This window comes from Diabrotica virgifera, chromosome 1 (assembly GCF_917563875.1).
Source record: "Diabrotica virgifera virgifera chromosome 1, PGI_DIABVI_V3a".
In the NCBI taxonomy this organism is placed as follows: Eukaryota; Metazoa; Arthropoda; class Insecta; order Coleoptera; family Chrysomelidae; genus Diabrotica; species Diabrotica virgifera.
Window position 1 is genome coordinate 254139216 of NC_065443.1, and position 15467 is coordinate 254154682.

A 15467-nucleotide genomic window follows, 5' to 3' on the forward strand; every position below is an offset into this window, starting at 1 on the left:
AGACCATAGCCGTAGAGGAGACATATGACTTCGAGCAGCTTAAAAAGAGACTGAATATGCGATACGGACACGAACATTTAGAGCATGTCTATCAGTCGCAGTTTAAAAATCGAAGACAAAAGAAAGATGAAGCTCTTCAAGAATACGAGGTCGATATTGCCAGGTTGGTACGATATGCATATCCAACAGCTCCCGAAGACATGATGGAAAAGTTGGCTGTTCAAACATTCATTGATGGCCTTCGTGATCATGAAATGCAAAGAACACTGCGATTAGCTCGTCACAAGACGCTGGTTGATGTCTTGTCTGCCGCCCTCGAATACGAATCAGCTACCCAGGCCTCTGGCGGGTACAGTAAAGTTAGGACTGTGAAAGAGGAAGAGGATGAAGACAAACTGGACCAGATTGTCAATATGATAAAGGGCATTTCCTACAAGAAAACAAAGACCATAAGGTGCTGGAATTGTGGGGAAATGGGACACGTACGGAGTTCATGTAAGTACCCTAGGTACAATAACAGTCAAGAGACTCACCAGCAGGAAAACTAGAACGGGTCGGCCTTAGGGGGGCAGCTTCGACCCGCAACTTTTCCAAAGACCCTCTCATACTAATAGCTTCTTTGAAGTGTCGTGAAGATAGTGTATATGTGGATGGAGAAATAAATGGTAAAAAGTATACATTGTTGGTGGATACCGGAGCGACCAGAACCATTATACGACCGTCAGTTATAAACAGTCATAAGAAGCTCTTACCAACGAGGTTGCGACTGCGGACTGCCACAGGTGAAAATGCCAACATCCACGGAGAAATCCAGATACAATTGGGGATCGGAGCAGAAAAGTTCGTCCATACTGTCATAGTTGCAGACATCGAAGAAGATGTTATATTAGGAATGGACGTAATGAATTTGCATGGATTTCAATTGGATTTTAAGAATAGGGTAATTAAAGTTGGCAACGAGGAGGTATTTCTTCATCCACATGATGACAGAACTGTGCTAGCAGCCATTAAAGAAGATACAGTTGTGCCTGCGAGGAGTGAAACGATCATCGTAGCGCGGCTACAGGGAACTGTAGAAGAAGGAACACCTGTTATGATGGAGCCATGGAACCACGACGAGGAGGTTGGCCGAGGGATCATAATTGGAAAGGAATTGGTTACTTCTGCTAAAGAAATTCCCGTGAGATTGATTAATGTCAATGACTACCCGGTGACCATCAAGAAGGAGACAAAAGTAGGAACTTGTGTACCCGTGACGTCCATAATCCGTCAGACGACAACATCAGATAATTCCAACGACAAGTTCGACCAAATGGTTGCAGTTGCAGGCCAATCTCTAAATCAAATGGAAAAAAGGAAATTAAGGGAATTTCTTAGGCAATATCGTGACATATTCGTACCGAAAGGAGGAAAGACAGGAAGAACGACAGTTGTCAAACATAAAATTGACACTGGTACCGCTAGTACTGATTACCACAGGCGAAGAGAGAGGAAGCTGAAAGGATTGTTCAAGAAATGAAGAAAGACGGGGTGATAGAAACTTCTACGAGCCCATGGGTCTCTCCGGTGGTCCTGGTCAAGAAGAAAGATGGAACTACGAGGTTCTGTGTGGACTACCGTTTGTTGAACAATGTTACCAAGAAAGATAGTTATCCTCTGCCTCGGATCGACGACACGTTGGACACATTGGCTGGAAGTAAATTGTTTTCTACGTTGGACTTGAAGTCTGGATATTGGCAGGTAGAAATGGATCCAGTGGACAAAGAGAAGACGGCCTTTACGACAGGATCTGGATTATGGGAATTCAACGTTATGCCGTTTGGACTCTGTAACGCTCCTGCGACATTTGAGAGGCTTATGGAAAATGTGTTGAGAGGGTTATCTTGGAAAACGTGCCTGGTGTATTTAGACGACATAATCGTTTTGGGAGAGACGTTTGAAGACCACCTGAAGAATTTAGAAGACGTCTTTAATCGACTTAAAGCTGCCCAGTTAATGTTAAATCCCAAGAAATGCCAGTTATTTCAAAGTAAAGTCAATTATTTAGGTCATATAGTCAGCAAAGAAGGAGTGGCCGTGGATAAAGGAAAAATCGATTCCATTAAGGAATGGCCTGAACCAACTGATAAACATCAAGTGAGAAGTTTTCTGGGACTATGTACATACTACCGGAGATTCATTAAGAAGTTTGCAGATATTGCTAAGCCATTAACGCGACTTACAGAGGAAGCAAGGGATTATTGCTGGGATGGAGACTGCCAAACGGCCTTTGAAACTTTGAAGAGGCATTTAATTACAGCGCCAATATTAGGGTATCCACTGCCAGAAGGAGAGTTCATCTTAGATACGGATGCAAGCAATGTGGGAATTGGAGGAGTGCTGTCGCAGATCCAAGGAGGACAGGAACGAGTCCTTGGATATTTTAGTAAAGTGCTTTCAAAACCTGAACGAAATTATTGCGTCACGAGAAGAGAACTTCTAGCAGTAGTAAAATCAGTGGAACACTTCTATCAATACCTCTACGGAAGGAAGTTTCTAATCCGAACCGACCATGCCGCCCTTAAATGGTTAATGCAGTTTAAGAATCCAGAGGGTCAGATAGCCAGATGGATTGAACGACTTCAAGAATATGATTTCAAGATCGAGCATCGGGCCGGAGTTAGCCACAGAAACGCTGATTCTCTATCTAGAAGACCGTGTCCAGCAGAATGTTCCCATTGCAACAAAACAGAGTCGAAGGAAGCAGCAGTACTAAGAACAACAGTGGTCAACGACGAGTGGACGCCTACCAAGATCAAGGAAGAACAAGAAAAAGATCCAGTTTTACAGAAGATTCGAAAATGGAAAGAAGAAAATCGTCGACCATCTTGGCAAGAAATATCAAGCCTAGGCTCAGTAGTTAAGACGTATTGGGCCCAGTGGGACTCATTTATCTTGGAAGACAGCTTGCTTAAACGAGTAATAGAAAATGATGATGGTTCGGTGAGGAGAACACAGTTGGTGATTCCAAAGAGCAGAGTAGCCGAAGTACTTCGTCAGTTACACGACAGTCCATCAGGAGGGCATTTTGGTGTAAAGAAGACCCTTCAGAGAATTCGGGAACGATTTTATTGGATGAATAGTTCCGACGATGTGAAGGACTGGTGTAAGAAATGTACTACCTGTGCTACAAGTAACGGGCCCTACCGGAAAAGAAAGGCTCCTATGAGACAGTACAATGTTGGAAGTCCGTTTGAAAGAATAGCTTTGGATATTGCCGGGCCATTTCCAGAAAGTGACAATGGATGCAAATACATGTTGGTGATAATGGATTACTTCACGAAGTGGGTGGAGATCTACGCAATTCCAGACCAGAAGGCCGCCACTATTGCAGATGTGTTAATCAAAGACTGCATCAGCCGATTTGGAGTACCTCTGGAGATCCATAGTGACCAAGGAAGGAACTTTGAGAGCGATCTATTTCAAGGAATCTGTGATAAACTAGGCATGAAGAAGACGAGAACCACGGCCTATCACCCGCAATCGGATGGAATGGTGGAGCGTATGAATAGGACAGTCGGCAAGTATTTGACAAAGATGGTGTCCAAATATCAACGAGACTGGGACCAGTACCTTCCGTTCTTCGCAATGGCCTATAGATCTGCTGTTAATGAATCAACTGGGCAAACACCAACAAAAGTTCTATTTGGACGTGAGATGCGTCTACCCTGTGATCTAGAGTTTGGATGTCGACCTGGAGAAGATGTTGCTGGTGAGGATTACGTGAATGAATTACGAAGAAGAATGGACGATATACATGAGTTGGTCCGTTCTAATCTTCAGATCGCTAGCGACCGAATGAAGAAACGATACGATACCCAAGCCGAGAGGGGATGTTTCAAGGAGAACGACAAAGTCTGGCTTTATAATCCAAAGAAGCGAACAGGTTGTTCTCCCAAGTTGCAGCAGTTCTGGGAAGGTCCGTACCTCATTGTCAAGAAAATCAATGACGTTATCTACCGAATAAGCAAGATTCCTAGGGGAAAGCCGATGATAGTCCACCATAACCGGTTGGCGCCGTACGAGGGAGACCACGACGTAGATGAAGAAGTGGAAGTCAACCAAATTCGAGGAATACCTGACCTTACCTTTGAAGAGTTCATGGGTGCCTACGGAGGTACCGGTAAAGCAAGACATGGTGTTACCACTGAAGAAAAGCGAGATCTTCTCGCACTTCCCGATGACTATTCGCTGGCCCATACCATCCCGGCCAGTATCAAAGACGCACGAGGGTTGGCATCCGCCTTCCGAAGGAAGTTTGGTCGAGTTGCAGAACTTCAATGCCAACTGCCAGCTCCTGGCAAAGCATTGAAACTCCAAGATGCATCACGTTACCTATTCTATCTGGTAACAAAAGACACTGTCCGTGACCAACCTACCTACCAAGATGTATGGGATGCATTAATTCAATTGAGAGAGCACGTGTTGGAGTCCGACGTGCAAAAGTTAGCCATACCAAAGTTAGAATGCAACCAATTAGACTGGAGAGTTATCCGAAATATGGTAGAAGAAATTTTCCAAGACACCGAGGTCCAGGTGTTAGTCTGTTGCAATCCGCATAGTTACTGGTGCGGAAAGAAGACCGTCCCCTGTCACTTTTATACAACTGGGAGTTGCAAAAGAGGGTCCAGTTGCCGATATCAGCATCCAGTTCCAGTCCTGACAAGGTTCCAGGAGGAACCATCTTTTAAGGAGGGGGCAATGTGACGAATTTCTAACTGAGGCCGGCCCTGTCCCTAGTAGTCAACAAACAACAGCGACACGTCATCGACGAGTAATGTCTCCGCTAATCCAGAAGTTTCCCCGATGATAGGCGTGGACCCGCCTCAGGCCTTCCAAATGTTCTCGAAGCAGAGCCGTATCTATATAAGCGGATGATTTTTAAGCAGCAGGCAGTCAGTTAATATATTCGACGCGATATATTGTTTTATTGTTTGATCGGGTTGCTGAAATGTATGTATTTTTAAAGTAGATAAGTCGTATTTGTAAATAAATTAAATGTTAGAAAGTGTAAAATAAATTAGATATTGTTGTTAAATAAGTGTTAATTGTAAGTGTTATAAATAAACAATTTCAAGTAAGTCTTTTATTTATTTAATAATAATTAAAAGTCAATTCGCGTAATATTTTCTAAATAACAGAACAGGTAGTTAAATACTGTCAAGTTGACAAATAACAACCTAAGTAAAACTATGGTTACCACAATTACGTTACGACTATTGCTGGTAAATGTACTTATTTTAAAACTAATTAATTCAAAACTCACTAAAATTTTTTGCCTATAAAAAATAATTTAGTCGGACATTAAACGTTGAAGGCACCGCGGGTATTATAGATAATAACGCTTTCGGTCAACGTATATCCCTCGGACCAAAGGCCCTCGGTATATACACCATTGACCTCAAGCGTTATTATCCTTATAATACCCTTGGTACCTTAATAACTATAACAGAAAATTCAAAAACATATAAGTACATATTTTATAGATTTATTAAAAATAACATCACAAAAAACTTATTTGGAAAATATTACAAAATGTGTATAGAAATATAAAATTACAAAATATTTTTCCTAAATTTATATGATACTACTTTGACAAATTCTAATCTATTTATACATTCTCTTAATTCTAAAATTTTTTCATTTAGAAAATTTATTTTTGCTTTACTTTCGGCAACATTTTTTTTGTGTCGAAATATATATTCAACATTTTAATATAGGTATTTATTTGAAATTGTAAAATTATATCAATAAAATTATTAATGTTTGGACGAGGGCAGTAGAAAGAAGAATTATACTTGGAATGAACACTTTCGCATGGGTTTGTGGTTCTTTGTAAGGATGAAGAGTGCTCAGCCCAAAGATGTGGAGGAAATGTTGAATTTTCAGATATGTAATTATCAACAAGATAATCACAAAATTGGGTGACTCTTTCATCGACTGGTTTAATTTCTGCCAAATTTATAGCAAAAAAATCGCTAAGAACTTCAGGATATAAGAATGAAAGACCAAAAATATAAATTAAGAAAATTCGTAACTTCGGTTGAATTAACACCTTTTTTCTGGTATTCTGGAGCTAATCCCAGTGCCTGAACCTTTCTATACCATGCCCGTCCCAAATGAAAAGCACATCCATGAAGATCTGCTTCAGGAAATGCCATACGAATACCATTATGAATGGAAATTTTAAAGTCTGAAGTTGTTACTTTAGAGCAGAGGTTCCCAAACTATTTTTTCTCGTAGACCCCTTTAAAAATTTACTGGTTTCGGTGGACCCCCTGCTGCTACATTTTTACCATATTCCCAAAACTCGTCCCAAATGTGAAGATATAACGATGGAAATTGGCGTCGCGGGTGAGCTCCAACCCTAAAATCATCATCATTCATCATCACCCAGCTCTTTGCGTCCACTGCTGGACATAGGCCTCCCTCATTTTTGTCCATTGTGCTCTATTTTGAGCACTTTGCATCCAATTTCTTGACATTTTCTTGAGATCGTCAGTCCAATGAGTAGGTGGTCTTCCTCTACTTTTTTTTTTCTAATCTCGTCCTCCACTCAAGTAATCTCTTCGTCCACCTCGCATCACTGATTCGGGCGACACGTCTCCGACCCAGTTCCATTTCAGGGTGGCAATTCGGGAAATTACATCGCTAACTCCTGTTCTCCGTCTTCGAAAATAGTGCTAAATTCGGAGTGATAAAAATAAAGAAAAAATAGTAGGTATATTTTCTTACGATCTATTTATTAAAATGATAATGATAACAGACTTAAAAGAATTAAAATGAAACACTAATAACGTTACGTAACTTTAAATATGCAAATCAACAATAAAAAAAATCCCAATAATTTTAATGGGAGGGATGTACTTGATGGATTGACAGCAAATTATCAATATTTGGCTTTAGTTTTGTTAGGATTCCTTTTGTTGGTGTTCCTTTTTTTGTCAATAGGTTTGTAACTACACTAAACCTTTTTTCGACAAGGTATGACGAGGGAAACGCTATGAAAAGTTTTCTCGCAATTTCCCAAAGCCCAGGATATTTTTCAGGTATTTCTGCCTGCGCAGCCAAAATGTTTGATAGCCTTTTTTAAATTGCATCTTCAGCTCTTCATTGGTGCTGAGTTCCTCTTGTAATACCACATCCGCCACTTCCGTTTCATCAAATGGATTTATGACCCGTGGTGGTATTTCCATCATCAAAATATCTTCAAATCTGTTTTTGAAGTCATCATGCAGCGCATTTAAATGTTGAACGTATGTCTGAATATTTTCATCAAGACATGCTGTACGTAACAAGCACAGGACTTAGACATTGTAAGGACAGGATTGTGGAATCACAATCAGTAGAATTGCATATGCAAGCAATTTGCAGCAAAATAGAATTCTACTCATCGTGGCAGTGGCGGAGTGATTTGGAATTTATTTAAACAAATTTGCATTTTTTATCGTAAAGTATCAATGGAACAAATAATGTTTTAATAGAAGGGACTCAAAAATGTGATTATTAGGCATTATAATAAGTTTTTTGATTTAAGATGTTTTTGATCAAATTTTAGTGTAGAAAACATTAAAATACTGTTTTTACATTTACCCCCATTCCCAAAATACATGTTCTTCTATTTGGCTAATAATTTGCCCACAGATAGCCAAAACACAGGACTTTAAGTGGTTAAAAGAATTTATGTAGTTTTACAATATAAGAAAAGTTACATGCAATAATATCTGAGTCAAAATTATATAGTCCAGTCGGGTTAGCATTTGATCTTGCATGTCGAGCTACCCCAGCAAGATTCTATTCTGTTTTGACTGAAATTGTTAAAAATATGGTTTCAATAATTTTTTTTATTATAAATTTTTTGTGACGTCGATATTTTCCGAGTTATCGGGCGAAAATAGTGACAGTTAGAGCAGAATTATTGAATTATCTCGTTTATTATTAGTTTTAGAACAAAATATACTTATACAAAAGTGGAAATAATTAAATTTTATACAATTTTGATTTTTTTCATTTTTTGCTAAAATCAATATTTCAGGTAGTACGTATGCGGTAAAGGCGCGATCATAAAACCTGATTGGTTTGAGAGCTCCTCCATTTTCAACTTTTCGACAAAAATGGTATAAATTGAAATTGTTCCAAATAAATCGTCTTTACAATAATTACTACAATTTTTTTAACCATTATTTTCATAGGGCCGATATTTTCCGAGTTAATTGTACCTAATTACAGAAGCCGCCTATATTTTTGACACTTTAATTATCCCACGTATTTATCCGACATATTTTCAGTCAAATCGAAAGACATGTATTTTGGGAATGGAGGAGAATGTAAAAAAACGGCATTTTAAAGTTTTCTACACCTAAATTTCATCAAAAACTTGTTATATAATCTAAAAATAAACTTTTTAATCAAAATAATTTGTTATAATATATTTTAATGCTATTTTTAAGTCCCTACTATTAAAACATTATTTTTTCCCATTGATATTTTACGATAAAAAAATGCTAATTTGTTTAAATAAATACCAAATCACTATAAAGTGTTCGTGGACCCCCAATTACAACTTGTGCACCCCCATTTTTATTTCACGTCAACGTAGACCCCCGTTGAGTCCCTCGTGGACCCCTGGGGGTCCACCTGGACCACTTTGGGAACCACTGCTTTAGAGGATAGAGGACAATTAATTGTACAACATATGATATATTTAAAAGTGAGATAATATAAAGACGACTTTTTAACCAATTAAGATTAATGTAATGTCCATTTTTCAAGCCATGTATACTAAACAATTGAGTGAAAGAACGAAGACAGTATTCAAAAGTTCCGTCAACATACCAATTGGAAACAGTCGAAAGAAAACGAAGATTTGAAAAGCCTGTTAATATAACAATATTATGATTATCTTTGTCATTTTTAATTATAAAATTTTCATTTCTATTTGTAATAATAGAAGATAAATCAAGAGCTTGATGAAATTCAGATATATTTTTGGGAAGTTTAATTAAAGAATTAGTGGTTCTAGCATAATATAAATTTTGTCTCACCTATTGATATCATTGATAGTAAATGTCTCTCTATATTTGTCTTCTTAAGTTCTTTACAGATGAGCTTCATTGGTTTTTCGCTGAGATCTTCCACGGCTGCTCTTTTTATTGGATTGCTTACGACTTTTCTATTGTAAACTTCGGCAGACAACTTCTCGTGGTTATGATCTAATATTGATTCAATATTATCGTATTTTCACATCCCTGTGTTTTCACAAATGCTTTGCAGGTTTTTTTTAGTACATTAGTACATATTTAGTACAATATAAACAAACAAAAAGATTAAGGTAATAGCTATTCATGGAATCGTTAAGAAGAGATAAGAATCGGAATTGGAATTACCCAGAAAAGCTGGCTATTAGATTGTCGGAACAAGTTTCTTTTCTAAAAAGAAATATGTCATACTGTGAAATATTTATGTTACCATATTTTATGTACATTTTAGTACCTATTTAAATTATGAATTGGCAACATTGTCTCATTATACAGAGATTAAGTAGACAAAATATCAGCCTAATTGTTTAACAAACCGGAGGCATTTCCATTGTACCTGGGAGGCATTTCATGTATGAAAATATTTACCTGAAAAAGTGGGAGGCATTTCGATAACACCGTTTGGACTTATATTTTGATTTCTTTAACTTCTTAACCGCTTCACTCGTGACAGTCGTGACTTAAAATTTAAAGCAGCAGTTTGCTGTCCACGAACATAGTTAACTACATAGTTAATTACTGCTACTTCATGCAGATGATGTAAAGATATGTAAATAAATAAATAACAAAACTGATAAGTTGGTATTGTAACAGGATTTATATAGTTTACCTAATTCATCATTATTGGCCCTATAACCCTTAATGGGTCTTGGTCTGTTCTAGGATCAGCTTCCATTCCTACCTATCATTCACCTTAGTTTTCTAATATCTTACTCTTAACACTCGTATGTCATATTCCACCTGGTCCTTAAATTGTGCTCTGGACCTTCCTTTTCTTCTTACTCCATCCGTTCTTTGGTTATAAATGTGTTTCGACGGCTCCATCTCGTTCGTTCTTTCTAGGTGGCCTAGCCACCGCAGCCCCTTTATTTTGATGGACCTACCAATACTAGGTTCACTACAAAGGCAGTAAAGCTAAGAAAAATATATAGCGCCTGTATTGTTGCTTTTCAGTTCTACATCATTGGCAAATCTTAGATCATTTAAAAATCTGCCATCGATTTTAATTCCACATTCTTCCCAACAATATTTTAGTTTATCCTAGTTGTATTTTAATTATCGTTTCTTTGTATTGGAAATCACCACACCATGGCTATAATTTTCTCACCCTTTGGCAGATTTAAACCAACATGCTTGAAACCTTGGTTTAAAGCACTGGTTTTTTGAGAAAAAAACCTATTTCTGTATTTTCTTTTGTTTTTGTATTTTCGAACTGTTATTTTAAATATTATTACATTTGAAGATGTTTTTTTTATTATATTAATTTTTTGTGTATATAAAAACAAAAGTTGTCTTAATAATTTTTTTCATTATTTATTACTATTATTTTATAAAATAATTTATTTATTCTTAAAGTATTTAGACTTATAAGACTAAGCACTTTGTATAAAATAAACCTAGTTTAAACCAAAAAACCTGTTTTTTTTTTAGTTTTTTCGAAAAAACCTTGACTTTTGCCAACTCTGCCCGTTGGTACTTAAATTCTTTAAAAAATTGGATGGAAATTACTGACATTATGTTTACATGTTTATAGCAAACAATAAATAAATAAAATTTATTTTAATGTGATTAAATACAAAGAAATATAGCTAAAATATAAACTTTGATACACACTGTATAGGACAGAGGCACCACTTATGGCCACTACCCCGCCTATGGCCATTTTGCTGTGATTCGTAAGATAATAAGCATGGCGTCCATCAACCAATAACCTTGAAGCTGCTAAAACGTCAAATAATTCTATACGCTCTGAGCTTCGCTGGTGTCGCTCCTAGCGGATTACTACTAAGGAAAATGTAACTACGCTTTTCACAGTTAATGCAGAAGGAAAATTCGCTCCTCCTTTAACAATTTTTAAATATGACCGAATCCCGTCTGCTGTATGTAAAGCAGCTCCTAAAGGTTGGTGGTTAGGGAAAAGTCAAAAAGGCTGGATAACAGCAGAATGTTTTTTTGAGTATTTTTCGAACGTTTTTGTACCCTACCTAAAGGAGTCTCAAATAGAGTTCCCGTTCTTGTCTTTTTAGATGGACATAAATCCCATCTGAGTCTACATTTAAGTAAATTTTGCGGAGAAAATCAAATAATTTTAATAGCATTGCCCCCCAATGCTACTCATATCCTCCAGCCTTTAGACGTCTCTGTGTTTGCAGGCTATAAAACAAAAGTGGAAAAATTTGGTTCGAAAATATAAGATAGAGAACAATGGCCAGGAGATTACGAAATCATCTTTACAAAAATGACCTTAAATGTAATATCGGGATTTAAAGCCACAGGTCTGTATCCTTTTTCGGAAAATAATGTGGACTACAGTAAAATTATATTGAGAAAACCCGATTTGTTTCAAACTAAAGATATTAACATGGAAGCCACAGTTTTTCTTAAATATTTAGAATCAAAACTTGATGTGGGTCCCCTGGACCAATTTAAGACAACAAAAAGAAGAAAACATGAATGGGAAGGTAATATAGAAGATAAATCGCTGTATAGTATTTGGTTACAAATTACAAATGAAATAGAAATTCAACCAACCGAAAGTAGAGATCCAGTTCTGGCGAGAGAAAATCCAGAACCTGATAATAATGCTCTTCCAAATATATGTCCACTGGTATCTACTATAAATGATAATATGACCAATGCTGTGTTTTCGGAAACTTCCAATTTTGATTACTTAGGCGATCAAGTTCCGACCACATCGACTGCTAGCAGTATTGCGATGGATAGCAGTTTTCGTTCAAATAAGATAGAATAAGTCAAAATAAGTTTTTTTGCACAAAAACCGATTTCTTCAACAGTATGTATTTTACAATGTGCTCCCTTACCCTCAACAAAAGGAACCGGACTAAAAAAAAAAGATCAAAGGAATACACACCAAGTGTTATCACATCTGATAAGTGGGTGGAGTATCATGAAGAATGTGAGAAAGTTAAAAATGATAAAGAAAAACAAAAGCAAGAAAGAAAGCAGGCTCGAGAGCATAACAAACAGACGAAGGAACAAAAAAAAGTCGAAAAAATGGAACAAAAGACAACAAAACTAAAAACGATAAAACCTAAAAAAACAATATCTATATTCAGACTCTTCTTCAGAAGAACATGAAGACTAGGAGGAAACTGGTAGTAGTGGAGACGATGTTGACTTCGTGGAACCTGAACAAGAAAATATTGAAATGTTCGATACCGATGATCTTAAATTGGGAGACTTTGTGCTTGCAAGATTTAAGCAACTGGGTAAAAGATCGACGACAACATATAAATATGTTGCCAAAATTATAGATGTCCTTTCATTAGAAGAGTATGAGATACAATGTTTGAAAAGTGCTAATGAAGAAAAAACTGTGTTTTGTCCTATAGAAAATGATGTTTGCAGTATAGATAAAAACGATATTTTGGGAAAACTACCCGATCCCATTGTTCAGGAACAAGGAAGAAAATTTAAGACTATTTTTCCAGGAAAACTTGACATTTATGAACAAATCGCCTGGTGAGAACAATAGTGACGAAACTTCAAAATGAACATTTAGAGATAATCGTATTTGAAGTTTTGATGAAACTGCTAAACAGTATAACTGACTTATTGGGACCGTGCAAGTTCGACAAAGCGACCCCTATTTCTGCGCTCTATACTAAAATTCGCACTTTTAATTATATTGGCCAATTATATTAGTCCTGGTTACTGGATAATTGTCAAGGCCATAGTCCAAAAAAATAATAAGAAGAAAAAATATGATTCAGGTTATGTTATGAAAACGTCAACAATTGTATGTAGTAAATAGAATTAGTTATTAAAATACAGTACTGCAAGCAAAATAAAATTAATTAAATTTACCTTTATATAATAATTGTATATCATATCAATATTGTGGAGCAATATATAATTTTTCTGCTTCATTGACAGAAGGTATGAAATATACGTCAATTTGACAATTTCAATTGACAATATGAATTATTTAAGATAGTTGCAATATTTCTCCGCGACTCGCGCAGGGTCGTTTCTCGTTTCCCCTTCCAAGTACTTGCACACCGCGAATAGGTAATCATTTTGCAAAATTTTTCTAATAATGTGCTTTCTATATATGTAAACCAATTAGTACAAGTAATTTTATTTGAAGAAAAGATTGATATTGTATTTATTTTTGATTTTTTTTCTGCGTTACGCCATTATTGCATTATCGAAGATGTTTAATTTGATGTTTCGCCACTATACTTTAATACTACTATACTACAACAGTTTAGTTTCTGTTTTAAATAATTAAAAAATTTACTTTTAAAAATAAATTAAACGCATCAAATAAAATATTTTATTGTACACACCAGTTATGCGCAAAATTAAACTAAAGTACAATAGAAAAATAACAAAATAAGATCTTAAGTAATAATTATGAAAACGATAAACATGATAAAAGATAAAAAGTAAGCAAAAGAACTATGAATAGTAAAATTAAATTCATCATTTTACTCACGTATGTTTCGTATTTCAAACTACTAAAGAAATGATTGTGGGTAGAAGGAATTGATTTATTTTGTAAGACTTCTTTTTAGAAATGAATATTGGTTCTCGATAGTGTGGAATTAAACAATACTGATCCAAAGTGGATAGACGCTTTCTTGATTTGCTATTTCTAAGTACCTAAGAACGATTGAAACTGAGTTTCTCTGTAAGAAGTTTTATAAAAAAAAAACAAAAGCAAAAACGACCACACAGACAAAAGTGCTCATTCGCCACTATTGCATAATAAAATATCTAATATTTCAAATACATGTAGGCACGGCGTAATTACAGATTCGCCAGTATTGATATAAAGTTTGGTGTGCTTTCGTCGTTAATGCATCAAAATATTTGACAAATTCACAATATCATAAAGACTTGTAGGCGCCCTCTAGTAATAAGGAAATTAAATAATTGTTAGCCGATATTGCACATAAAAGAGGGCATATTTAGATGTCGATTGATGGACTTAACTCAAAAACGTTAATTTTTGAGTTTCGCCACTATTGTTCTCACTAGGCGAAATATAAAATCATAAACACTACCTACAACATTTTCCAATGCTTTTTACCTATTTGTATTACCAGAAATTTATTTTATTTTACATATTTTTGTAGTTCAATAAATATTTAAACATATAAATATATATTTTTTTGGGTGGCCAAAAGTGGGGAAACTGTATGGCCTAATTTAGAAACACATGGCCAAAAGTGGCGATTTTTGTTGTTCAAAATATAAAACGTTATAATATTTTCATTATAAATTGAATCCTTATGATCGTTTGATCTCCTAGTAGAGCTAATTCGAAAGTAAAAATGGCATTGAGCGGAAAATTTTTATTCGAATCCTACATGTTTCTCAAGAAAAAAATAATAAAGAAAGTTCTTAAGGTGGCCATAAGTGGTGCCTCTACCCTAACTAATAAAAAATTATCATATAACTCACCTGCATATCGTCTAGATGCTCTGAATATGGATCCGTTCTCCTAGTACCCATAAAACAAGCCTTTAAGTTAGGCCTAGTGGTCAAAACCTCTTGTAAAGCATCCTTGATACCACTCTTTACCACCATTATATCCAGATTATAGTAAATCTGACACAGTGAGATGAATTCTTCTTGTTCTGGAAATGGTTCTTTACCCTGTACATAGAGACAGAAGATCTGCTTCTTATAGTCTGGATAATTGACTTGCAGGAAGGCGTATACTAAGTGTAAAAGAACTGTACAATCTTTGCCACCATTGAAACTGAGAAAGGTGTTGTCTGGTCCATATGTTGCCATGCATCTCTCAATGACCTGTAAATAATAAAATTTGATGTTTTAGTCCTTTTGGGAACATTATCCAGGAATGATTCAGTTATGAAGTGGACAAAACTAGAATTCCTTAAGAACTCTTAAGCCGGACTCAAACGACTTGTGTACTTAACGAATAATCGTCACTTGCATATACTTGCCATGTCGTCTGAGTGTTACTCGTACAATTATTTGTCACTCGTTGCCACTCGTTCGTCTTCCAACTGTTGTCGGTAAAAATGACCCGAGTCAAAGGGATCACGATTATTCGCACACTTGCGAAGTACATACTTCTCTATACTTCCAGAGGCGGTCAAACGAAATGTATAAATAATTGGCATTTACTGCGACTATTCATTTAGAATAGTCGCAGTGCATTTAGCACTAAAA

General features: G+C 36.0%; 1 protein-coding gene across 2 annotated transcripts in view; it reads right to left on the reverse strand.

Annotated features, from left to right (window-relative positions):
- Nucleotides 1–15467, reverse strand: part of LOC114334227 (FAD synthase) — a 47590-nt gene that overhangs the window by 18577 nt on the left and 13546 nt on the right. The window contains exons 2-3 of one of the 2 annotated variants that reach the window (XM_050648948.1): nt 14730–15080; nt 9907–10211 (exon numbers count right to left, since the gene is read on the reverse strand). In XM_050648948.1, the coding sequence (XP_050504905.1) occupies nt 9999–10211; nt 14730–15080 (564 nt within the window). In that variant the 3' untranslated portion in view covers nt 9907–9998. Of the gene's footprint in view, nt 1–9906; nt 10212–14729; nt 15081–15467 lie in introns of those variants that run through there. The other variant, XM_028284262.2, reaches the window with a different exon arrangement.